This window comes from Vigna unguiculata, chromosome 4 (assembly GCF_004118075.2).
Source record: "Vigna unguiculata cultivar IT97K-499-35 chromosome 4, ASM411807v1, whole genome shotgun sequence".
Taxonomy (NCBI): domain Eukaryota; kingdom Viridiplantae; phylum Streptophyta; class Magnoliopsida; order Fabales; family Fabaceae; genus Vigna; species Vigna unguiculata.
The window spans coordinates 42144351-42171691 of record NC_040282.1 but is presented as its reverse complement, the minus strand read 5'-3'; the positions used below and the strand labels follow the sequence as shown (position 1 = coordinate 42171691).

General features: G+C 32.7%; 4 protein-coding genes across 8 annotated transcripts; 3 read left to right on the top strand and 1 right to left on the bottom strand.

Moving 5' to 3' along the window:
- The first annotated feature begins 203 nt into the window (after positions 1-203).
- On the top strand, positions 204-7205 carry LOC114182055 (glycosylphosphatidylinositol anchor attachment 1 protein). Of its 5 annotated transcripts, none has more exons than XM_028068800.1 (9): positions 204-219; positions 316-462; positions 839-912; positions 3877-3983; positions 4258-4349; positions 4550-4649; positions 4742-5600; positions 5690-5823; positions 6295-7144. In XM_028068800.1, the coding sequence occupies exons 4-9, from the start codon at positions 3892-3894 to the stop codon at positions 7142-7144; spliced, it is 2127 nt and encodes a 708-aa protein (XP_027924601.1). In that variant the 5' UTR covers positions 204-219; positions 316-462; positions 839-912; positions 3877-3891. The 5 variants fall into 5 exon arrangements, with proteins under 5 accessions (XP_027924601.1, XP_027924599.1, XP_027924600.1 ...); XM_028068798.1 differs by having other exon boundaries at positions 836-912; XM_028068799.1 differs by lacking the exon at positions 204-219 and having other exon boundaries at positions 264-462.
- Positions 7206-8521: 1316 nt separating this feature from the next.
- LOC114182541 (glycosyltransferase BC10) lies at positions 8522-14218 on the top strand. Its single transcript, XM_028069432.1, has 11 exons — positions 8522-9290; positions 10299-10412; positions 10887-10987; positions 11193-11264; positions 11547-11628; positions 11707-11787; positions 11968-12006; positions 12234-12299; positions 12978-13127; positions 13723-13851; positions 13959-14218. The coding sequence occupies exons 1-11, from the start codon at positions 9054-9056 to the stop codon at positions 13980-13982; spliced, it is 1095 nt and encodes a 364-aa protein (XP_027925233.1). The 5' UTR covers positions 8522-9053; the 3' UTR covers positions 13983-14218.
- A 5353-nt stretch (positions 14219-19571) lies between these two features.
- LOC114182427 (probable galactinol--sucrose galactosyltransferase 5) lies at positions 19572-23027 on the top strand. Its single transcript, XM_028069295.1, has 5 exons — positions 19572-20136; positions 20300-21037; positions 21398-21575; positions 21708-22075; positions 22285-23027. Exons 1-5 carry the CDS (start codon positions 19687-19689, stop codon positions 22843-22845), a joined length of 2295 nt encoding a protein of 764 aa, XP_027925096.1. The 5' UTR covers positions 19572-19686; the 3' UTR covers positions 22846-23027.
- A 1014-nt stretch (positions 23028-24041) lies between these two features.
- LOC114182534 (methyl-CpG-binding domain-containing protein 7-like) lies at positions 24042-26477 on the bottom strand. Its single transcript, XM_028069424.1, has 6 exons — positions 26241-26477; positions 25400-25537; positions 24903-24965; positions 24680-24817; positions 24376-24601; positions 24042-24304 (listed from the first exon to the last, which is right to left on the bottom strand). The coding sequence occupies exons 1-5, from the start codon at positions 26391-26393 to the stop codon at positions 24377-24379; spliced, it is 717 nt and encodes a 238-aa protein (XP_027925225.1). The 5' UTR covers positions 26394-26477; the 3' UTR covers positions 24042-24304; position 24376.
- Positions 26478-27341: the final 864 nt, after the last annotated feature.

The window sequence follows — 27341 nt, the reverse complement described above, 5'->3', positions numbered from 1 at the left end:
AATTTTAAAATTAACTAATTCAAAAGTTCACATAAAATTAAGGAACCAAAATCAAATTTAAAAAAAAAATTATCCATGAACGGCGTTTCACAAAACTAATTTTTTTGTCATAACAAAATGACAATGATATCATGTATACAAGGTTTATATGACATTTTTAATTTGTTTAAAAAATTAATGCAAACTTTCTCGCATCCAATTTCGTTCTCTGTTAAAAATGTATTTGTAATCTCGTTATTCATTTTTTAAATAATTATTCTTAACTTCAATTTAATTCTCCTGAAACTAAATTTCTCTCAAATTTGTTACTGTAAGAAAGGGGCAGAAAGAGAAAGGAAATCAGAGATCGCAGAGGCTATCGAAGATTGGAAGAGAGAATGTGGAAATGCAAAAATCTGTGGGTGCGATAGGAGAACGCGGAACAGAGAATTGCAAGAGAGAACCAGTGAACAACTTTCCCAGGTGCGTTCTGCATAAATCGTGACCTAGAAACGAGTAATTCCAGTGTCGTTTTGTTTTTTGCTTTGTTAGTGTCCAACCGAGTTCGTTGGATCGACTCTGAACTCGTGATTCTACACGAGTTTGCTCGAGTTCGTTCGAGGCTACTATAAAACGATTCTACGTGCGAGTTAACTAGGTTCGAGGGTGTGAGAATGTAAACTCGTGTTGACTCGCGATCTTAATGTTGCAGGCGTGATATTGCATGCGACATCTTAGTTGTAGAAATCAAATGATATTTTTTTTTATATTAATTTTCGTTAGCAATTTGTTTAGGAAAAGTATATTTATTAACAACTGTAAATAAATATTTATATTAATTTTCGCCCTCTCGCAGCAGCTTCCAGTTACGATTCCGTCCCCAATTTCGGTGCTGCATTCTCACGTCCTTGGAACTCCGATTCCAACTCCAAAGTAAGGTTTCTCAATTACTCTTTTGCTTTCAAACCCCCAAATTTTTTGTCTTTAACCTTTTTGCTCATCTGGGTATTCTGTGTTTTCGATCATCTCTGTTTGTTGTCTTGTGGGGTGTTTGTTAGGATTAGTTCTGGGTATTGGATTAATCAGGGTTTAAATTAGTTGTTACTGTTTTGTTTAGTATTAATCTGTGAGGTTGTACTTGTCATGCTGTGATTTGTGATTGCTGTTTCTTACCCTTTGAGTTTTATTTACTCTTTTCTGTAAATTGCCTTGGTTGTGTTATGTGATGATTAACTGGTATTATGTACACCTACTTCCAAACTTGTATTTGCTGGAGGAGGATTTGTGTAGCTTTTTTCACGGAGTTCTTTGCTGTGTGCCTATGATATGTTATACTGAATATTTGAATTGCTCTGTAGATTCTAACATTAGTGACTTTTTGTGTTTTTGATTGAAATTTGGGAGTGAAAGTGTATTCGATACATGGCTGTGTATAAGAACCGATGGAAAAGTAGGCATTGACTTAGTAGAAGAAAAAGGAAAGGTTTAACTAAAAGGATATGAAAGAAGGAATGATATAACACAATCACTGGGTTGTAACTTGTTTCTAAGGATAACATAACAATTACAATATAAAATTAGTTATAATAAAATAGGAGTTAGAAGATAACATATTCCAGATGAATTGGGTCTATAAATTTGATACAGTATTCAATTTTTGAACAGAATAAATTTTGAATTGACGACGAATCAGTAAGTGAAAACTTGATATTACATACAACAACCACAGATTGTACCTAAGCAATCCAGCACTAGGATGTAGACGAGGAACCCGTCTTACACATCTCTTTAGTGAAGTAGAAATTAAAGAAGCTAAACTTGCAAAAAAAAACAAACACATTGAGGAACTAATTTCCTATAGATTGTAGGCACATTTTAGGCAGTAATAAATCTCCAAAGGGTATAAAACAGAGTCCCACTAGTTATGGTAAAAGAGCTGAGCATTCTTTTTTGCCACTGCTTGATATGTCCACAGTGGAATTTATGAAAGTAGAATAAGGGCTAAATTCTTCTCCATCACAAGAACCAAAGAACATGCCACTTGTTGGTTCCCATTTTTCATTCTCTATCGAATATCCACCTTCAAGGAACGGAAAACACGATCCGTCAAAGTCACAACTATCCTCTTCATTGTATATCTCAGAGGAAAATTCATCAAACACATTACTGTTATGCGGCATTTCTCTTGTGCTTGGCTCTGAATCGGCATAAATTTGGCCATCGTGCATTACTTCATCAGTATATGAAGTAGAGATGGATGGTTGACTGTGATCTGGGAATGTTACTGGTTCACCTACACAAGACATGGATTATATAAATAAAAGTGGACAAAGATCTATGTAACAATAAAGTTGTTCCATTACATATGTATACCTTGTGCAGTTGCCATATCCATGTGTTGCAGACATTGATTTGGAGTGTCGGACTGTCTTGCCTTTTTTAGACATGCGTCTAGGTTTAAACAGTTCAATTTAGTTTCATCAATCATTTTCAAATTGTTGACATTTTTGTAAGCATGCTGCTTCACTATTTCCACCAAATGCTGCCAAAGAAGAAGAAACCTGATCACTTTTGACCCACAGGTATCGTATGATATAATCACAACGACAAGACATGAATCATTATTTTAAAGAAACCAGAAGTTTTTCTTTAAGATCTATTCAAAAACCAATTTAAGAATATCTGGTGAATAATAATTTTCCCAATCAAATGTCACTCCCACGAGGATGTAGATGGAATTGAATAGCGAACCTATTTGCAGTTCTTGTTTGTGAGTAATAGCTGTAAAGCTTGTAATCACCCACCACACAGGTTTTAGCATGGTCAGTGATCGCTAACCATGACTTCTTTGGAATGTCAAGCATCTACCACGACAGAGGAAAATATTCAATGAATAATGTCTACCAATAACCTAAAAGATAAAATAAATAAACTTAAAGAATCACTATCTTTTATAAAAAAAATAAAGAATATAACAAAAATTCTATATTAATTCAAATTTATTTTCTTTTCAAAAATATTAAGTGAAAATATCTGTAAATATGGACTAATGTAAATAAAAAATATAATAAAAAAGTATAAGAAAAAAATGAGAAAGAAAATATTAAACAATAATTGAAAGATATAAGAACACTTATATATTAATTTAAGCAATAAGTTTTTCATAGAGACAATATTAATTTCTTATAAAAATCAGAACAGAAAAATTTTAAAAAATAATATATAAATTATTACTGTCACTGCAAAATATAGAAGTATGTTAGTATGATTAAAGGTGTAAGGTAAAAGAATATGAAAAAACATTTTACATTTTAAAGTATTACTCTGAAAAACCTAGTTAGAACTCTCCCCTGACGGTGATCTTCCTTCCATGGTCATCTTCTAACTGTTCATGGGTTAGTCTTCTCTGAGGTCTCTCAGGTTGATTTTCTCTCCCTTTTCTGTTCATCTCCGGATTTCATTTTCTCCCTTCTCACTATTCATCTTCTCTCAATTTCTTAGTGTCTTCTGCAGTTCTATTATCTTATGTCATCTTCTACGGTGTTCATTTTCTGTGTTTATTTTTTCCCCTGAACTTTCGTCTTTGTTGAGTTTCTTTTCCTATGTGTTTCTTTCTGATTTTTTCAGTTTTTGTTCCTTCATCATGAATGGTATGTAACGACGAATCACGAATCACACTATTCACATCTGATTAGGCGATTCATGTTACGATTCAGGTTACAAAATGATTGATCAAACAATATGTATCGCTGGGGGAGAATTTTGTAACAAATTGCAATTCGGATCGTACAATTATTACTATTCTAACTACACTGTCTAGTAGACTTTTTAGCCTGAACTGTATGTGCTTGGATTAGGCATGTTGGTTGACTGCTGTAATTGTGATTTCTGGATCAGAAACGGAGGGAAGACATGGGTGCCAATGAGAACAGTAGTGCAAAACCAAGAGTGCGCCCAATTGTACGCTTAGGGATCTTTCTCATCTCTCACAGCAACATTGTCAGGTACTACTGCTGCTGCTGCTAATACTACTAGTACTCCTATTATTACTATGGGGTTAACACTCTTAAGAATTCAATAATTGAATGTTCTCTTACTGGAAATCATATTGGGATGCATTTGAAATGATGCGGAGGTGCATTGATAACACTTTAAATTGTGCTTTTGATTTTTTAATCAGTGGTCTAAAGACACTGACAATGGTTAACATTATTATCATTGTTGTTGTTATTATTATGTTGAGTGATTTGAACTGAATTAAAACTTTCTTCTTTTCAGCTTGGTTTGTTTCCTGGCAGGGGTGGTGGCTCTTCTCCTTCTCCCTGTCCTTGCCAAGAATACCTACATTTCCGAGAATGCCCTTATGCCAGGTCATTTCCATTTTCAATTTTCTGCATAATCGTTTATTTTTCCATTTGTGCATCCTCAAGTGGAAATTTGCCCAGAAGCGCTAACTGACGTACTTATCTGTCTGCTCACATTGGAATGCTTGCAAACAGAGAACCAAACACACGACATACCTTTTAATCTTCTATTCACTAATTCTAATGTTTACCTGGTTCTTCTGCAGGTTCTGCAAACAACATGCTTTCTACTCACCATGTCTCAGATGCAAATAAATTCATCAAGGACTTAACTGATCTTGAGTTCACTTCTATGGCCTCACCTATGTAACTCTTTCCTTCGTGTTATCATAAGAGACTTTATACAACATTACAAGGAAAAAAAAAAGAAATAATTTATTTGTTGTGTTTTAATACAGTGAGAGTCAAAAGCTTATTGCTCGGTATATGTCAGCTTTGGATGCTGAAGTTACTTTCCACAAGTTTTACCCTCAATTCAGTCAGTTCCATCCACTGCACTTCTTTACCAGTCCTGATTCAGGTATAATCTCCAAAAATGGAACTTGTTCTTCGTTTGGAGTCAACACTATTGGAATTATTAGGGCACCACGTGGGGATGGAAAGGAAGCTATTGTCTTGGTGACACCTTATAATCCAAGCAAAGTTGGTTTGGGTGAGGCTGTGTCCTTGGGCATTGCTTACTCTGTGTTCTTGCTGCTTTCGCGTGTTACTTGGCTGGCAAAGGATATCATATGGCTTGTGGCTGATTCACAATATGGAGAATATTCTTCGGTGGCTGCTTGGCTAAGAGAATATCAGGCCCCTGTTTTCCACAAAGTTGATGTAGTTACTAGTGAAGCATGTAATGAGAGCAGCAGTTTTAATGAACTTGGACAGGGTCTTTATTTGGATGGAAAGTTAAGTGGTGATTTTAGACGTGCAGGAACTATGGCAGCAGCTCTTGTTATTAAAGTTGTTGACCAAGGTAACCAGTATGAAGACAGTCTTAATATTTATGCAGAAGCATCCAACGGCCAGATGCCAAACCTTGATCTTATCAATATAGTAAATTATATGGCAGTGCATAAACAAGGATTGCGGATAAAAGTGAAGAAGATGTGGTCTCTGATTGACTCCTGGTGGCTCAATACTTTGGGTGTTATATTTGAATCCTTGGGAAAAGTCGCTAGAAGCTTAAATCCTCAGTTGAAGTTTGGTATTCCTGCTTCTGACTATGTTGAAGGTGCTGCTACGCTGGCAAGTTCATTGTATTACCAGGTGTTTTATTTTTCCCTTTCTAAATGTGTGTTTTAATATTCCCTGTGACCATTTTATAATATTCTTTGTCCGAATATTATTCCTCTTAGGGTTTGGGTGTTCCCACCGGCCCTCATGGTGCCTTCCGTGATTATCAAGTTGATGCAATCACTCTGGAAATTTCACCAAAAGTTTCTCTTACTAAACTGAACAGGCGTAATGAATTCATGCTTCGTGGTGGAAGGTATGTGCCACTCATACGAGTTGCATTGTATAACTATTTTGAAAATCAACCATCGAATAAATGGTTGGCTATTGATGGAATTATTTTAAGTCTAACAAGTTTAAAATTTTAAATTATTTGCAATGTCCTGTTTATGTTGCCGCTTACAATAATGAAACTGTACAAAGTTCTGACCATCTTGTCCTTGTTTTCGAAACCAAAGAAAGAAAAGTTCTGGATAGTTATTTGAAGGCTCGGTTGAGTTTCTGTCATTAGATATAACATGATGTATTTTCACAAACTGTTAAATAAAGGCAGGGTAAGTTGAAGAAACTCCAAAAAAGTATTTTTCACAAATTGTTAAGCAGGGGGAAATTCTTGAATTCCTTAACGTGAAGAAAATTTAGTTGGGTATGTTATAAAGCACGCAATCAGAAGAGATCTATATCTTTGTCTAATCACCTTAACCAAAATGTTTTGTACGTATTGCAGGTTAATTGAAGGAGTCATACGCTCAATAAACAACCTTCTTGAGAAGTTTCACCAGTCGTTTTTTTTGTATCTCTTGACTTCTCCTGGTAAGTTTGTGTCGGTTGGAGTTTACATGATTCCATTTGCATTACTCGTCGCACCACTTCCGATAGTTGCAGCATATCTTCATGCCAATGGTAGTAATTCCACTCCCCAAAACCCATCATCCTCCTTAGAAGTTGATGGCAGCCACAAATCATGGGAATGGTTGAATTCCGCTAGGAAGGTTTTGGTCATTCATTTATGGGGTGTTTTTGTCTCCTTACTCCCATTTTTCCTACGTCAAGTACCCAATACCACCCTAACGATGAACTTTGTATTGTGGGGTTTTCTATCAATTTTTAGCTTGCTGATTTTATACTTGACACTGGATTGTCCAATTTTCAAAGCATCTGCATCTCAACTTGAGAAAAACAAGTGGACTAGCTTAAAGTCTGTAACCATATCAACAGCATTCATCGGTTTGTCTCTCATGTCCGTCATTAACTTCGCTACTGCAGAAATTGGGGCTTTACTTATTGTCCCAATTTGTCTATTGGCTAGACCATTGAAGCTTGATATTCAAGCTAGGAGCTGGAGAACCTTACTAAGGGCCTCATGTAATATTGTTTTAGGATTTGTTGTGTTTTCTCCGGTTTCATTTGTTTTACTTAAAGGTGCATTTGAAGATTTTTATGGTATTAATGTTGGTGACTATTGGAAGTGGGTGGAATCCCTTTGGGCTTGGAACAGTGCCACATACCTCTATATAGGTGTTGTTCATCTACCATGCTGGGCACTGTGTATTCACATTTTATTTCATCCATGCTGACATGTACTATTACTTAGCCAGACTAGCTATTCAATTGAGAATTTGAGAATTTTATTATCTTGGTTTTTGTGTTATCATCTCCAATGAACACCATTCTTCTCTGCAAGTAATTAGGAAAAGAGTTCAAAAACAGCTGCAAGAGCTCAAACAGCTAGAGCATATAGTTACTTGTAAACATCACACACATGAGAAGAGATGAGGCAATATAGGATAGTGATTCATCTACATTCGAACGACTCAAAATGATTCAGAATAAAAACAAATACCCTAATAACTCATCACTTCTAGGGTAGTGGATTTCTCAACAGGCAATTTCCTCTATTTTATGTAATTGATGATAAAAAAGTTTAATAAAAGTTAAATTTTAAAATGATTATTTTATAAATAGTGTAGTTAATTGTTAAATTTTATAAGAGTTATGGTATATATTACTAACTTTAATAATATGTTTTTATATAAATATGTATATTTTAAGTGTTAATATTTATAATTAGAGCAATTTATAATAGTCGATTAATTAACTTTAATAGGAAGTTGAAACAAATTACTCGCATGTCATTTTGACTTGAAATTAAAGAGGAAAATAAGCAAACAACGTTGAAAGGCGCTAAATCAAACATGAAATGATAACTTTTTATTAATAATAAGAAATAATAAACGAATAATAAAACTGAAAAAAAATAAAAAAAATCAAACCTTTACTATTTAAACACAGAATAAAACATTTAACCCTTATAAACAAATTGGTGACACCCTGGAGATGTAAAAAAACAACAAATTGTGAAAACATGACTATAAGTGTTAGTTTGTTGTCACGTGCACATAAAATGTCTTAAATAGAAGTATTCATGACTATATTTTATGAATCACACTTCATCAAATTTGGTATCATTAGTTGGTTACAAACAACCTCCATTTGGTGTGGTGTAATTATCCATCTAACACCTACTCTCAACGTTTTTGACATTTTGTGAACACAACATAAAATATCACGAGTCAACTAATTTTAATTCAATTATTATGGTTATTAATATAAACCTTGAAAGCAGTTTATTCACAAAAAATAATTATAGTAGAATTAAAGTTTTAGATGTTGTTTTAAAATATCTTTAATTCATTTAAAGTAATGTAGTTTTAACACCACTTTAATGATTAAAGAAAATCTAATATTAAAACGGTTCTTCTTGAGTTGGTTTTGTTTGTGTTTTCTTACATTCTTCCATTGAAATAGTAACTAAGTTTCTTGCATTCTTTGATAACCAAAAAAAGAAACAGGACACTGAAAGGCTTCAACATTACAGAAAAAAGAGTTTTGGTTTTTGTGTGTTTTTTTATAGAACTCTCATATCCCAATCATAGTATTCTGTTATCCAGATTCACACGCAACTTGAAAAAGAAGTAGCACCTTTACAACACAAGAACAAGGAGACACTCTTCACTTTTTCAAACCCAAATTAATAATAACCACTAACCAACAAACTTTTCACTCTTAAGTCTTAACACACACTCCATTACTCTTTCTCTAAATCCTCTTCATTTCTCAGTTTCATTTCCAAGTAACAATTCTCTGGCGAGAGAATCTATAAGTTTTTTTTTTCTGTTCATAACCTCACAAGCAAAACAAAACACCTTGCTTTTTTCTTTTTTTCTACCACTGTTAGTTGCTCTGTATTGATTTCTGGGTCAGTGTAGTTTTTTCCTCTTTTCACGAGCTTGGTCAAGTTCATTCTTTCTGGGTTTTGTGGTTATTGGGTTGCCATGGATCTGGTTGGATCTTCTGGCTTTGAGTCCTGCAAGATCCAAGTGATGGTCAAAGTTTCGTTTTTTAGGGTGTGATTCAGCTGCTGAAGAAGTTTGAAATGGTAGGTCAGTTTTAGCTGCTAAAAGGGGGGGCGAAGATAGATAGAATATGAAGCGTAAGGTGATTCAGCAGAGGTGGAAGAAGAAGCTTTTTGCTTCGATCTTTGTGGTGTTCTGTTTTGGGAGTTTCTTGTTTATGCAGACACGTTACAATCATGTTGTGGGGTTGGTTTCATTGCAACGCCATTTTGTTTCTGAGCCTGAGGTTCAGCGCCCCAAGATTGCGTTTCTCTTCATTGCACGGAACAGGCTACCTTTGGAAATGGTTTGGGATGCATTCTTTAGGGTACCTTCTTTTCTCTTTTAGTTGTTATTGACTTCTATATCATGGAAATAAATAAGGCAACTACTTTTATCAGTCATTATTATTTTATAGCTGACATGTTTGATATTTTTCAGATAGAGCAGCACAAATGAGTATAGTTATTAGATATCAATGTTAATACAGCTTTGTATCACAGAGTTTAGTTATTTTTATATTTCTCTTTATTTTTGTTTATGTCTTGGATTGAAACAAATTGCTATCAGTTAATATTTGTCATTCCATAATAAGTTAATCTCAAATTTTGGGAAAACAATAAGTTTTGCTTACATTTGGAACTTACAATTCTGGCCTTCTCCTTAAAGAAAAATATATAATGCTGAGGTTAAAAAAATCCTGATTAAATTGAATGAGTTTATATCTGTTTTTTCTTTCCATATACCATGCCCATAAAAGAGTATGTTGGTTTTTACTATAACTATTTAAAAAATAACACAAATGATGATTTTTTTTTTATTTGTTGATAATGTACAGTGTAAAGAATTTAAATTCAAATCTTTGTGTGAAGGAGGTAGAGCCTTTAAGTGATAGGAGGTTTATAGGCTAAAGTGAGGTACACCAATATTGTGGTTAGTTTAGTGCTTAATGATTAAATAGAATCTGTGTTTATTTTGGTCCAATTTAGAGCTTGAGACACTTTGAATTGCTACCTGATTATCATTAGGAGATGCTTTATTCATGGTATATTGTTTGTGTTACTTGAATGCACTGTTAGTAAAACTAGTGCTGGTTATTTTTCCTTTCTGTTCATACCAGCATTTCAATATCAAATATCAGTGCTAGTTTGCATTTGAAGATGCTAATGGACCCTCCTGATTTATAAGTGTTCATAATGGATGTGAATTTCTTCATCTTCCATTTCTTGTTTTGAAATGCAATGGATGACCAACATTGTTTTCATTCCTTAAAGTGCTTTTTGTTCACTATTGAGGCGCTGTAATGCCTACTGAAACATTTGTTCCATTTCTTCAGGGAGGTGATAGCAAATTCTCAATTTTTGTTCACTGCAGACCAGGGTTTCTTCTCAACAAAGTAACAACTAAATCACCTTATTTTTTGAATCGACAAGTTAATAATAGTGTACAGGTTAGTCTTTTTTTTTTTTTTCAACAGAATATTTTTGTTTATAAATCCACTTCCTGTGTGATCTGTTATGGGGTGTTCATATTGGTAAGGAATCTCACTTGACTTGGTGTAACTTACCCCCCGCTTATGCTGCAACAACAGTTCTTTTTGTGTTATGAAAATGCTTTTATTAGTTTGTGTAGCCAATTTTACCAAATTGTGAAATGTGAATTAGTTTATTCAATTTTACCAAATTGTATGTAATTTGTCAGAAAATAGTAGTTACATAGTTGCAATCTCATTTTGTCTGAAAAATCTTAGGTATATCCTGTTTTAAGTTGTTTCTCTAATAGTAAACTTTGAACTATTGTTTTCAATTCTACTATGCTGTCTAAATTTGTCAGAAAATAGTGGTAAAAAGGTGCAATGCAATAGCATTTTGTTATGCATATCAGCTTCATGGTATTTATTTAGTTCATGTGGATCTATTTCCAGATTGAGTGGGGAGAAGCAAGCATGATAGAGGCCGAGCGCGTTTTACTAAGACACGCACTAAGCGATCCTTTAAATGAACGCTTTGTTTTCCTCTCAGATAGGTGAGGGTATAAATTTGTTAACAGCTATAAAGTTTTAGTCCTTATACTTTTGCATATCACTATAACTACTCAGCACTTGCTCACAATTTTGAAAGTATGATTTTCTTCAGTTTTCTTAATTATTTGATAGAATAAATGACATTGATGTTTCTCCATGCTTGAGCCTAGCACCTTACTATATTTCAGTTGATTGATTTCTTTGCAGCTGTATACCTTTATACAACTTCACTTACACTTATGACTACATCATGTCAGCATCAACTAGTTTTGTGGACAGGTGAGGATACACACTTGCCTTATGCATATTCTGCAGATTGGTCTGTAATGTTACCCTTTTTCTTTCTTTCAATTTGTATCATTCCATGACTTAAAACTGAAATCTCAATTTTCTTTTTAAATTATACCACTGAGTGAAGTTAGTGACACTATTGGTGTAAAAGTACAATTCCTCATACAACAAATTTTGAGAGGTTAAATTTGCTGAAATGGGAACTTTTTGTTAAACTTGGGAATTTATTTGCCAACAACTTAACTGTTTTTTGCATTAACATATGAACAGCTTTGCTGACACGAAAGAAGGCCGTTATAATCCAAAAATGGATCCTGTTATTCCTGTCTATAACTGGAGGAAAGGATCTCAGGTAAAGGTCTTGTGTAGCTCTTAGTTTGCTATAACTTAATTCTGAAAAGATATGTCTTATTTATATATTCTTCTGCAGTGGGCTGTTCTTACCAGAAAGCATGCCAAGGTTGTAGTGGAAGATGAAACTGTGTTTCCAATGTTTCAAAAATATTGCAAGGTAATGGGTGACAAGGTCAATTATAGTGTCTTTTATGATTGCTATTGCATACTTCTTTTGAAATGTTGGACTTACACATCAATAATGGATCTTCTTTTTAGTATTCAAGCCACTCTCCTTTCTTGTTCTTTCATGCTCACAACTTTATCTGTTTCTTTTTCATTTCTCTTAATAATGCAGAAAAAACCACTGCCAGAATTTTGGAGGGATCATTACATTGTAAGTTCTCTACATGACATTATGCATTTAAAAATTATTAGATGTTCCTTTTTCTTCTTCTTTTTACTATATTAGCTTCAATCAGTCTCCTTTTTTCTTTATTGAAATCATTTTCTTCTTATGGAGTAATTCCACATTTGATTGTGAACTGATATGTGATGTCAATTAGGTTCTAGTAAATTATATGAACTAACAACTAATTAATTATAATTTTTTCCTTCATGCAGCCTGCTGACACATCCAAGATCCATAATTGCATACCAGATGAACACTATGTTCAGACACTACTGGCTGTAAGGACCCTTTTCTTTTCCCACCTGCACTCTTTTTGTGTCTGTCTTGGAAACAAGAATTGTTATGATTCACTTAAAAATGACAGTATTTATCGAATTTGGATTCTCTGCTAGTTTTTTGTGATGTTCTTCTGTTGTGCCTTCAAAATACATTGATGAACATTGATTTTGATGTTTTAAAATATATTAAAACGAATTTTGATATACCAATATCAATGTATTTTAAATGTTCAGCAGATGATAGTACCAAAAAACCAGCAGAGAATCTAAACTTGTATATATCCTATGTATTCCAGTGTCAATCACACTTTTAGTTGAACAACTTGCTATGGCATAAATTATTATGCTGAAAAACTGATGTTAAGAAAACACTAATTTTGTATACCTTTTTGGGTCCTGCATTTGTATGATTTGAGTGACAGAGAAACTGGTATGATGATTGTCTGCACTGTTTCTAGATGTTTCAAAAAGTGAATTAGTTACAAATTTACATTACTGCATTTATTTGAAGTTGAATAACAAGCATCACACTGAAAAACAGATGGTTAAAGAAATTGATGCTTGTGACTTCTAATTTAAACTATTACAAGGCTCTCTTTTTTTTCATTACAAGTATTTCAATGTGATCACAGTGTTAGTTCCGATTTACTTGAGTGTTTTTGCATTCCCAAAATGTAGCAAAAGGACCTTGAAGCCGAAATCACACGAAGATCATTGACACACACTGCTTGGGATATTTCCAACTCGAGGGATCATGAGCGCCGCGGATGGCATCCAGTGACTTACAAGTACTCAGATGCTACGCCTATGCTTCTAAAATTTATTAAGGTTTCATCTTTACTGCAAAATCTCCCTTTTGAATCTACTTCCATTCCATGATCATCACTTTCATGCATCTTGATTTTGCCTCCTTATCAGATACAAAATTCTCAGTGAAATTTGGATTCTTTGCTGGGTTCGGTTTCTATGTGTTGTTTTCAAAATATACTTATGACTATTGATTTTGAAATTTTAAAATATATTAAAAAGATTTTAAAAGTACCAACCTAGTGTATTTTTAATGCTCAGCAAACACTAAAAAACCAGTAGATAATCTGGATTGGGTAGGTAATGTTAGGAATTCAAGTGTGAGTCTAAGTCCCACATTGGATAAAAATATTGGATAAAAATAAGAAAGTAGAGCACTATATAAGGATAAAGACTCATAAATTCATTGCCTTAAGGTTTTGGGTTGAGAGTGGTGTCAATGTTTTATGTGGTTGGACTCAGATCTCATTGGTGTTTGTTTTTTCCGGTGAAACCTCCTCTGTAAACCTAACAGGTAACCATATTTGTCTCAGTTTGAGACAAACATATAAAGTGCATTTACACTACTTCCATGAAAGAAAATGTGTGCAAACAAAGTTTGATTATTTGTTTTCAGGACATAGATAATATTTACTACGAAACAGAATACCGAAGAGAATGGTGCAGCAGCAAGGGTAAAGCATCAACTTGCTTCCTTTTTGCAAGAAAATTTACTCGAACTGCTGCTTTAAGGCTTCTTGATTTGGTAAGTTCAAACATTTTTTAGGGTTTTTTCGAATTTCTTCTATGTAGGTTTTACAAGTCTAGCTTGTTAATTATTTTTCTGCTTCTTTTTTTTTTTTAATTTTACAGTCTGGTCTGGGAGAGTTCAATTAAGAGACCAAAGTGCTCATTGCAAGAGACTGATACAAGCCAAAAGTACACTTAGCAAAACAAATAAGAGGGAGAAAAAGAGTGAAGTAGAAGCAGTTGAAGAGGTTTTTTGCTACCATAATGTATATTTACAAATTTAAGAGTGCCTGTGTCCTTGTCAGAGACACACCAATTTTCTTTTTTATCTGTTTTATAATTTCATACTTTTAATTTTTAAATAAATGCATTAGTTCTGTATCTGCCTCCTTTTTTTTATTTATTTTTAACCAAATATTTTTATTTTCTATTTTTTAAGTGATGTACATGGACATATTGTACCACTGAATCAAATAATTTTAGTTTGTATTTGGTTCTCATTTGTTTTCGATATAACAAAATTTTATATACAACACTGTTTTCTCTTTTTCATTAAATAAAAGTAAACATGCAGAGTAATTTTTGAAGGGTGATAAAAAAAAAAAAAAAAAAACCTTCAAGGGGAACTTCGTTTTGTGCCCGTATATTTTTTGTTCACCTCCATAAATATGAAATTCTCATTTTATTCTAAGAAAATTACTTTTTGATTATGTAAGTTAAAATTTATTTTTTGAATCTGTAAGTTATTTTAACTTTCGAACTCGTTTGAGACATATGTGTACACACATGTTGTTGATTATTATTTTTTTATTTAATACTTTGACTAACAAAATAAATAATATAATTATGTTGTATTAATAGACTTGTCGAATTTATATATGATCATATTCGTCTAATATATATTGCTAAATTTGTTTAATCCATGTATAGACAAATTCATCTAATATATATTGTTAGATTTGTCTAATCCATATATGAAAAGATTTGTTTAATGTGTATTGTTAAACTTTTAATAACTTTATGGATAAACTACTCTAATATGTATTTTTAGACTCATCTAATTAATGTATAAAATGACTTGTTTAATATGGATAGACTCATCTAATTTGTGTGTAGATAGACTCGTCTAATGTGTATAGATAGACTTGACTAATGTGCGTTGCTAGACTCGTCTAATCAATGTGTGAATGAAGTCATATTTTGTGTACTGTCTAATCAATGTATCAAGTGACTGGTTTAATGTTTTTGTTATATATGTATAATTAGTATATGGACAGACTTTTCTACTGTGTATCCTTAGATTTATATATTCAGTGTTTGGAAAAACTCATTTAATATGTATTGCAAGACTCGTCTAATCAGTGAATAGACAAAGTCGTCTATTGTGTATTAATAGACTCATCTAAACTATGTATTAATAGGCTCATATAATGCCTATTATTAAAATCGTTTAATTAGTTTATGAACATACTTGTTTAATATGTGTTATTAGACTTATATATTTAGTGTATGAACATATTCGTCTAATGTGTATTGTTAGACTCATGTACTCAATGTATAGACAAAGTTGTCTAATGTGTATTGCAAGACTCATCTAATCAGTTGATTGATAGACTTGTGTAATGTATATTAATATATTCGTCTAATCAATGTATAAAAAAACTTGTCTAATATATATTGTTACATGAGTTTATTTAGTGTATGACAAATTTATCTAATATATATAACAAAACTCGTTTAATTAGTATAATTATAGACTCGTCTAATGTGTGCTGCTATATTAATCTAATAAGCATATAGATAAGGTTGTCTAATGTGTTTTCTTATACTTATCTAATCAATGTAGGGAATGACACGTATAAGGTTTTTTGGTATACATATGAACAAACTCATTTAATATATATTACAAAACTTATCTAATCGGTGTACCAAAATTTGGTATATTCCTTTTGTGCTCGTATATTTTTTTTCCTTCACTTCCATAAATATAAAAATTCTCATTTTATTATAAATATAAAAATTCTCAATTTATTATTGGATTATGACCTTTTGATTATGCAACTTAAAATTTATTTATAGTATAAAAAATTCTTGAATTATAATTTTGTAAGTTATTTGAACTTTTAAACTAGTTTGAGACCTGTTTGTAGTAAACACAAGTTGGTTATTTATTTTATTTAATAATTTGATTAAAAAAATAAATAATATAATTGTTATTATACTTAAATTGTGTAGGATACAACACCAACTCGCTTAATATAGGGCTATGTAGGGTTTTAGGGTTTGAGATGTGTGCGGAAGAATGAATTGTGCCGTAAATTCTGTTAACTTTTGAATCGAGTAATTCAAAACTTATTTCGATTTCATATCATTACATGAAAAGAAAAATTATATATTTCACAATTTAAAAATTACTTTTTTATAAAAAAAATATATTTAAATTGTATAATTCAAAATTCTTTTCAAGCTATATAACCCTAATAAAGTATTTTTTTAATTATACAAATCCAAAATATTCTATTTTTTAATCCATTTATGATATGACACATTTAACAAGGGACTGATGGTGGCAAAAGAAATGGTTTGGGCTTTTAACAACCTCTATGTGGTATACATAGAAATTATGGGGTGTAGAAGGAAATAGCCACCGCCAAGTTGTCAACAATCTACCAAAAGCAAAATGGTGGTAGCACCAAAAAATCTCGAGATTATTTCTTATTGCACCATCCTTTTTTCATGTCACATTCATAGAAAAATCATCATAGAGTTTTTCTGAATTGGTCACCATTTCTATCTATCTAAACTAAACCTTACCTTATTTTACAACAGAATATACTATATGTCATTTACCAAGATACCTTCAACTAGGATTAAAAATAAATTAAAAATAATTAAAAATAATAGTTAATCTAATTCATGCCACGTTTCACTTGGTAGAATATAAGAAAAAGGGAACACGCAATATAAGGCTTTAACTGCCAAATACTATATTGTAGCCTCTTTCAAGGACAATATTAAAGTCTTTTTTTCTTTTTAATGTTCACTTGAATAAAATTATTTTCTATATTTCATCTTCTGACATATTCTTCAATTTCTAATTAAATACTCTTTTAATGCTAAAACATCATTGTCTTCGGTTTATGCAACTTTTCCCACCGACACTCAAATATCCACAACTGTTTTATCCTATCCGAATATTGAAATGACATGTGTCCCAACTGTTCCTAACGTACCCCAACGGTCACCAACTAACCTCTCATTCTCATTGCCACGTACCCTTATGATCCTTCCTTATAAAAATCCACACTATATATCTTTTTCTATTCAAAATCAATATATTATTGAATTATGGTATTTTAATTCATCTTTTTAATCTATTTTTAATTCATATTTTAAATCATCATATCACATTATTAAAAATAATTAAAATAAATGATTTAATAGTAATAAAATAATTGATTAAAAGTAAGTCAAATAATATGAGTTAAAATATTATTATCCTATATTATTGTAAATTATGGTGAAAACAGTGTCTCATATTCACATGAGATAATAATAATTTAACTCATTTTTGTATTCACTTTTAACCTACTATTTTAATAATCACTATATCATCATATCACATCATTTAAAAGAATCAAAATAAATGATTTATGGTGACTGAAGTAATGAGTTAAAAGTGAGTCAAAGAAAGTAGGTTAAAATATCATTATCTATTCACATGATATCATCCTTGATTTTCTGATAATACTCCATTAATTAAATTAATTTACATCATTTACGCATTCATGCATGAAAATTGCACAATTTAATTTTAGATGCATGTTTCAAGTGATTTACCTAATGAAAATTGCACAACTTAAGATTGATTGGTTTGACATGATTTTGAATACATAAATGCATTTTAAATTCTTATTATGATGAGGTATAAAAATAATCATTCGCATTTTATATTTGAACAAAACTTAGATACATTGATCTTGAATATCAATAATACTTATTTTATTCCTTTCAACAATATATAAATATATTTAATTTTAAGAGAGTTTTTTTAATATATATATATATATATATATATATATATTAATATATTAATTATTAGAAAGAAAAATGTTATATATTAATTACTGACGACATTAAAAAATTGTAACTGTCCACGTGTCAAATATATTTTGCTATTTTATTTATATTGAAAGCAACAATTGCGTGTTGAATGTCGGTTTAGGTGGACCCATGTTGTGTACACGTGGCGTTTTGTCGGTACAAGTCTTTTCCACAAATTCTGCCAACAAGTTAGGGTCTCACAAAATTATGTAAAGAAAAAGAAAGGTCTAAAGACGTAAAAGAATATGAAAAGAAAAAAAAAATTGATAAAAAAAATTAGGACCCTACTTGGATCATATAATATTCTCTTTTTATATAATCTGAAATCATTTTTTATTCATAACCTTGACTACTTTTTTACTGATAATATTAGTGTGAGCAGATGATTAAAATATTTCTTCTTAAATTCCAAAAAAAAAAGTTAGAAGAAATAATCCATAAAAATGGAAAATCATGTATTTTTGGGTTTTCTTATGTTTACCGGAAGTATTTTGTTAAGGACAATCAGCCACAAATTTATTTCACGTGCTTTTGTTTATTTGGATGTTCTTGATCTTACGATAATGATTTGATAATTGAGTTAATATTTTAAATTTTCAATTATTATTAATACATATAATATATCAATTAATAGAGAGATATTTGTTTTCTATTTGCACAATTATCTTTAAAATTGTAACAACGGTTTTTATTTATTAAAATAAATACTAACTTTTTGTATCTATAATAACTAATAAAAAGGGTATACCCTCATAGCTTTTTTTATTTGTATACATTTTAAAACAACTACACATAAAATTATGATAATTATTCTTATTTATTAAAATAAATGATAAATAATAATAACTTAATTGTTTTATAAGTAATTATAGCATTATATATGTATACATGTTCAAACAAATAAAAATAAGACAAGTGAAAAAAGATACACAATAGATAGTTCAATTTTTTTATGGACAAATATGAAGAAGGCAATTATATATACATGTTTTATTCTGATTTTACTTTTTACGTTTTAGTTATTGTTTTTCATTGGAATAATAGTTATACAACAGAGTATTCAGTATGTTTTATCATCATAAAAAACGTAATATATATAATTACTGAAAGACAACCTCATTCCGGTAATAACTGCTTTGAAAAATCGTGATTAGAGATTTTCTATTTTCTCAATATTCTTTTAAATAATTTATTCAAGACCTATATTCCAACATTAAAAATGAATATAATTTCATCAAATTGCACAAAATTATATTTTAATCTCAAAATTATACGTAGTTGAAGTAGTTTTGGCATTGAAATCGTGTTTGGATATGTGATTTGGACTATTCCAACAACTCCTTATCTTTTTTTTTTGTATTTAATGTGATTTGCCACATACTCCAAACACCTCGACAAAATCAAACATTAAATTATACATATATTTCAACTCTAACTTAATTAACAAATATTTTCAAATCATGTTTTAACTTATTAAAATTACATCAAAAAAGAAAAATACTAATTAAATAAATTAAATAAACAAAAGAAAGAAAACTCACCAAAACCATGATTCTATTTCAAAACCAACCTTCATGTGGACCCCACCTTCATGTTCATGCCACCTCTATAAATATGCGTAAATGGTTCTTACAAACATCATCGAACCAAACCAAACCACATATCACAAATCAAACACATTTTTTTCTTCATTGTGTTTCTTCTTCTTCTTCTTCCATTCTTCCATTGTTAATTTCTCACTCTCACAATGACTCCAAGCTTGAACAAACCCTTAGCTTCTTCTTCCATCACAAAGCATGTTAATGGCTTCAACCCTTCACTCTTCACCCTCTCCAACTCTACCCTAAAAGTTAAGGGTCACACCATCCTCTCCCAAGTGCCTCAAAACATAACCCTCACACCATGTACCTACGACACTCACACCACAGGTTGTTTCCTCGGTTTCCACGCTCCCTCTCTCGATTCTCGCCACGTGGCACCCTTAGGGCAACTCAAAAACATCAACTTCTCCTCCATCTTCCGGTTCAAGGTCTGGTGGACCACTCTCTGGACCGGTTCCAACGGTCGCGACCTCGAAACCGAAACTCAGTTTCTCATGCTTCAGTCCGGTTCAGACCGCCCTTATGTTCTCTTTCTCCCCATCGTTGAAGGCCCATTCCGTGCCTCCCTCCAACCCGGTTCAGATGATAATATTTCGGTAAATATTTTACCTTCTACTTTAAATTTGCATCACAATTATGAATCATGAATAAATATATTATACTAGTAATTTTTTTATTTACTCTTGAATTGGTAAGGAAAAAGAAAACGTGTGAATTGTTGGAAATATTATAGTTTTTAATTAATTGGATTTTTGAAAGGTGTGCGTGGAGAGTGGGTCGAGGCACGTGACGGGGTCGACGTACGAGAGTGTGGTGTACGTGCATGCAGGGGATAACCCGTTCACGTTGGTGAAGGAAGCGACGCGCGTGGTGAGGGCGCACTTGGGGAGCTTCAATCTTCTGGAAGAGAAAACCGTTCCAGGAATCGTGGACAAGTTCGGTTGGTGCACGTGGGACGCGTTTTACCTGACGGTGCACCCTGACGGCGTCAAGAACGGCGTGAAGGGGCTGGTTGACGGCGGTTGTCCGCCGGGGTTTGTTCTAATCGACGACGGATGGCAGTGCATCAGCCACGACGCGGAGCCGGAGAAGGAGGGGATGAACCAGACGGTGGCCGGAGAACAGATGCCATGCAGGTTGATCAGTTACGAGGAGAATTACAAGTTCAGGGATTACCGGAACGGAGAAGGGTTGGGTGGGTTTGTGAGGGAGTTGAAGGAGGCGTTTGCGACGGTTGAGTATGTTTACGTGTGGCACGCGCTCTGTGGCTACTGGGGAGGACTCAGGCCCGGGGTGGCGGGGATGGCTGAGGCGGCGGTGGAGAAGCCGGTGCTGTCGGAGGGGTTGAAGTTGACGATGGAGGACCTCGCCGTGGATAAGATAGTGGAGAACGGAGTCGGCGTGGTGCCGCCGGAGACGGTGGCGGAAATGTACGAGGGGCTTCACGCGCATCTGGAGCGTGCGGGGATTGATGGGGTCAAAGTCGATGTCATCCATGTAAATCCTTTTCTTCACTACACTCTTAAATTTCCTTCCAACCTTTCCTTTTTCGTTTTTTATTTTAAAAATATACATTTTTTAATGAAAAAATCTTAATTTTGGTGGAGTAAAAAAAAATAGAATAGCACTATAATTTATATGTCAGCACGAATTTCGGGTAGGTACGTTATTTCTTTTTAAATTGAAACTTTTACCCTTCGAGTTTTGCGTATGTTTTTTAAATTCAACAATTTTCTACTTAATGTTGAACCCTGTTTCTTGTAAAATGCAAATTACCTTTGTTTAAGCTTTTGCTTCCTATTTGTTTGTTACCTTTGTGTGGATTTTCACTTGTGATGCACTGAATTTGTAAAACAGTTGCTGGAAATGATATGTGAGAAATATGGAGGGCGAGTGGATATGGCAAAAGCATATTACAAAGCTCTAACAGCTTCAGTGAGAAAACATTTCAAAGGAAATGGTGTCATTGCCAGCATGGAGCATTGCAACGATTTCATGTTGCTGGGAACTGAAGCAATATCCCTTGGTCGTGTTGGTATGTATTCTTTCCTAAGAACACAACATAACAAAATTATGTGTATTCTTTTAGAAAGGAACCTTCTGGGGTTGGTTTTGCTTAGTTTAGTTTCTTTGATCTTATGTGTGTTCATGATTTGGATTGAATCAGGGGATGATTTCTGGTGCACTGACCCTTATGGTGATCCAAATGGTACTTATTGGCTACAAGGGTGTCACATGGTGCACTGTGCCTACAACAGCTTGTGGATGGGGAACTTCATTCAACCAGATTGGGACATGTTCCAATCTACTCACCCTTGTGCTGCTTTCCATGCAGCTTCAAGAGCCATATCTGGTGGCCCCATTTACATCAGTGACAAAGTTGGGAACCACAACTTTGAGTTGCTCAAGACCCTGGTCTTGCCCGATGGCTCCATCCTCAGGTGTCAGTACTATGCACTCCCAACCCGGGATTGTCTCTTCGCTGATCCTCTCCATGATGGCAAAACAATGCTCAAAATATGGAATCTGAACAAGGTTAAATACCCTCCTTAAATCTCATCATTCAATTCATCCTTTCCTTTCCAAAGTCTAATCTTATTCATTATTTGTTGAAAAAAATTAATCTACGATACAAGATACAGTATATTCAAAGTATGTGTTTAGTAAGAACAGTGCAACGGTATCAATGAAGGATTCATCTTTCTGTAACTAATGATCTGATGCGTTTTTTCCTTTTGATACAGTACACTGGAGTTCTTGGGGTGTTTAATTGCCAAGGAGGGGGCTGGTTCCGTGAGTCTAGGTCCAACAAATGTGCTGCTGAGTTTTCTCACAAGGTATCAACCAAGACCAATCCGAAAGACATTGAGTGGGATAGTGGAAGCAACCCAATTTCCATTGAAGGGGTGGAGCTTTTCGCCTTGTATTTCAGCCAAGCCAAGAAACTCATCCTCTCAGCACCTTCTGACAGTGAAGAGATTTCCTTGGAGCCATTCAATTTTGAGCTTATAACAGTTTCCCCTGTGACTGTCTTTTCTGGCAAGTCCGTGAAGTTTGCTCCTATCGGTTTGGTGAATATGCTGAACACCGGTGGAGCAGTCCAGTCCCTGTCTTTTGATGATGCTCAAAATTTGGTGGAAGTTGGAGTAAGAGGCACTGGGGAGATGAGGGTCTATGCTTCAGAGAGACCAAGCACTTGCAGAATTGATGGAAAAGAAGTTGATTTTGAATATGAAGGATCCATGGTCAAAATTGAAGTGCCATGGACTTCTTCAAGATTGTCCACTGTTCAGTTTGCATTCTGAGCTAGGGAGTGATTTTTTTTATTTTTTGAATTGTTGTTCACAGTAATCGATGTCAAGGGGCCTTTTATCCCTTGTTAGAATGTTTCATAACTTGCTTTTATAGTTTTTCCCCAATGCTTCTTATGGGAGCAATACATTGGTCTGATAATTTAATAAATATCTACTTCATTTTCTCTTGATCATACCTTTGTTTCTCCTTCATGCACTTTTGCGCTTTTATCTTCCAATAATCAACCATTTTCCACTGTTGAATAGGTATTAACTATAATCCAATCTTGTGCTTTGAGATTTGGAAGAGTTTGATCGTATCAGCAAACACTTTTAATGATGTGGTAGCTAGAAACACATGATTTAGTAGTTGTGTGAAAAACTTTTACACTATAATATGTTTAACTAATTGGATGGAGTTTTTATAATGCAGAATATATCCACTATAGCCTCTGCTGGTTTAGAAGTTAATTTCAGGAAACATTTGAAAAATATATATTGTTAACTTTGCATCAACTCAAATTTTCTTTTGGACTTTTGCCATATGAGAAGATTGTAGAAATTACAGGGCAAACATATATAAGAATCATATTGAACCAAAAATAGATTGAAGAAAAATATTGATTTCTTATCACGATTATAAAAATTAGAAATTGCTATTAAGTAAAACAAAAACAAGTGAAAATGAAATGATTTTAAGAAGAATGATAGTGAAAGAAAACACCAAAGCAAGGAAAATTACTTTGTGGTGACTTATACTACCATACAGGAAATATATATGTTATAAAGTCTCACTCCAATAAGTCACTCTCTCTCATCTTTTCAAATTATTTTTCCCAAATTCTAAAAGGAACTACTTTTTCTACCTTCTTTCTTTTATTCAAATATAGTAAAAGGGAAACTGAAAAGAAAATCTTGAAATATAATTGTATAAGCAAACTAATCATGAACTAAAATTCAATGAGAGAAAATATGTCTTCAACTATGTGTTCTTATCTTTCAATGTGTTCTTATATAAAGTCATGAATTTCAGATATTAGAATGAAAATTAGAGTGAATTGCCAAAGAAAAACACAGTATATAAACATATAACAAGACCATAATACAAGTTATGCATATGTGCGTAACGTGGTACTGATAAAACAAGTTTCTTAGTGCAAAAGTTGTCAATGTCAACATGCATATAGGATAGACCAATAGACACAGTCTTAAGATTAAAATGAAATGAAGATTCAAAAACCTCAATCATAACCCAGTTTAGAAGTTGCTTCCATGTGTGATCCAAACATAACTTAAGATACAAACTACATCATTACACTTCTTAACATCTGTCTGCACATACTAAAATAGAACAATGTCTGCATAAATTTTAAGGCATATACTAAAATAGAATAATATCTGCATAAATTTTAAGGTGCACATAATTCCATTATCCATTCTCAACTAAGGAAGATCCTCATCTTCATCCAACCTGCAAAATCAAATGAAAATCAACTAGTGACTGAAAAACTTGAATTGAAGTATTAATTATATGGAACTTACCTTAGTTTCCCTTATCATAGATGGTTTGTACAAATGCTTCAGACCATCTTAGCCTTTCAGCTTCTGGCACAGCCAAACCATCAACAAAAGGGTTCCAAAAGCCATCTGCACCAGACAGAACCCAGCTCACTTTTTCTGGTGGTGGACCAGTTAGGTTATGCACCGGAGCTCTGTTACTCTTCTCAGAGTTGGGTTTTTTCTGATTATCCAGCTTCACATGTTTTTTCTGAAAACATTCAGCTATTTACATTAAAAGCATCATCAGTATTTTTAATGCTATAAAGTCTATAGTTTTGAAACTCACTGCAGGATATTGATTAGAGTGTTTGCAGGGCTTTGGAATGATTATTTCTTCTTGTGATAGTGAAGAAGAAGGTTTATGAGAACGGTTTCTAGAACTTCTTATACCACGAACAATTTTCACTTCTGGTTCCACTGCAAACTGAATAGAAAACATAGATAAGATTTTGATAAACCGTGTAGATATACGTTGTAATCAAAAGTTACTTGTTGGTTGGATTTTGCACCTTCGGTATTGCTGTACTTGGTTTTTCTTCCAATTGTTTTCCTTCTCCTGGCTCGGTATAATTCTGCAGAAAATATAACTTTGAATCAAAATAGAGAGTACTTTAAGCCACAACAACTCCTCAATTTCTTTGCAGTTGTATTAGGTACATTGTAGAACAAAACAGCACATAAAGTAGGTGCACATTTGACATAACTAATCCTTTTATGTTGCATCCTCAAATCAAGAAAAACAAAATCTGTTATTACAAGTTAAAATTTTCAAAGGAAAATTGTGAAAGAAAAGTAGTGTTACAGGAATTTCACCATAAAAATTAAAAACATTGGTTAGGGTGACACATGAGGCATAAGTATGAAAATGTTCAATAGTTTCAATGTTTCTCCTCTCCGAGGTTCTTTGTGGAGATTCAGAATGATTTCATCTTCTTACTAAATGTTACTCACATTTTGCACTATAAATACATAAAAGAAAGTTGCAACATATGAAATTAGAACTCACAGTATTTGTGTTTCCATCTTTTGATATAGTTGTCTCAGTGATATCATTGATATCATGATCTCCTGCTTCTTGTGCTAGATATTTCTGAACAGATGCCAATGATCGAAACTTCCTTCTGGTATGCGGTTCATAGTAATACTGATCAAATAAAAACATAAAAAAACATTAACAATCAAATCCTTGCATGAAAAGAAAAAATACCCATTTTCCAACATCAGATGTGCTAACCAAAGAAATGAAGAACACAACAGAGAAAGGAGCAAAATTCTTTCCTATGAATAGGTTTAACTTTGTCTACTAAAGACAATAACTTTCTTTTGTGAACTTTACATAACCCTTTTGAAATCCCCCAACAGATTTTTTCTTAACCTAAACTTGGAAATGCAAGTCTTGACCACATACTAAATCCTCATGGTTATTCATCAACTATATCACACCATGTTAATTAATCCTACAATCCCTGCAAGAATAACATTATTTGCACAAAATGGTAATGTTGAAAAGTTCAAATTTCAGATTCACCCAAGTCTAGAATCAAAAACTAATTTGTCATACTAATATCCATTCAAGGAACTAAATTTATCTTTATACGCATGATAAAGTGACCAAAACAGAACAATTATTTGCAGTGACAATGACAATGTAGAAAGAGAGAGAGAGAGTTCTGCATAATAAAAGAAACAGATCCAAAATTGTTTCCTAAACAGTGTCATCTTTAACTATGGTGCTTTGTGCAGATGCAAATCCTAAGAGTAACCCTGAAGATGACAGTGATACATTATGCATGCATGCATGAATGAAAAAACAATACTTGATGATGGGTGAAAAAGAGAATATGTACCTTGTCAACATGATTAGGCTTAGAGGGTCGAGGTTTTTCCTCCATAATCCAACCTTCAGGAAGCTTGAAATTTGATGAACCACCGACATGCAGCTCCGATGAAAGGCCGAGTTCGCTTTGAACAGTGTTGAGGATGTCTTCTTCGCGAGACATAGTATGCTGTTGTTGTTTTGCAATGCAAACAAACAACTGTGTATTCTGGTCTGTGTCTGTTCACTCTCACCTTTTGACCAAACATAATGTGTCTTTAATTTTCAAAAATATCCACATTTTTTACCTCGGTAACACAAAGGTTTGCAATGCGCGTCTTGAATAGTAATTAACTCTCTTAGGTTAGGCCGAAGAGTATTGTTCAACAAGAAAATGTTAATGTTTTCTATTGAATAGTTTTAATGTTTTAGTTTCTTTTTCTAAAGTTTGAAAGTTAATCATGATGTTCTGTCTTTGTGGTGTTTACAAATAAACTATATCATTAATTTATAATTTTGTATATTTTACACTTTATTTCTCATATTTGTTAAATTTATCACTCTTTTATAATACAATACATGTTTAAAAATTTGTTTCCTCTTCTAATGTCTCTGTGGATGTCATATACAACTCATATAGAGCAAAAGCTGATGGTATAGACAAAGAGGATAAAAAAAACAATAATGATATGATGAGAAAGAAAAACAAATATTTTATTACTATGTAATATATAGTACATAATCGCACACACTCCTAATGTAGTACATTTCTTTCACTCGATATGAACAAAATATTTTTATTTCTATTATTTTTAAATGCAAAATCTTAAGAATAATATATATAACATTTTATATTTTATATATATTACAATCATATTTATGACATTTTATATATAAATTAGACTAAATTGATAGGAGGATATGACGTTATTCGATATAAATAGTAATTTTCTTAAAAAACTGTCAACTATATATTTCATAATCTTCCATCTCAGCATTTTACTCCGATTTAAAATGTTGATCACTTCTACAAAATTGATAGCAAACTAATATCTTATTTTCCTTTTGCCATATTTCTGTCAGTTTTTATAATTTGTCTTTATTACTTAATGTCCAATTTTATACATTTTTG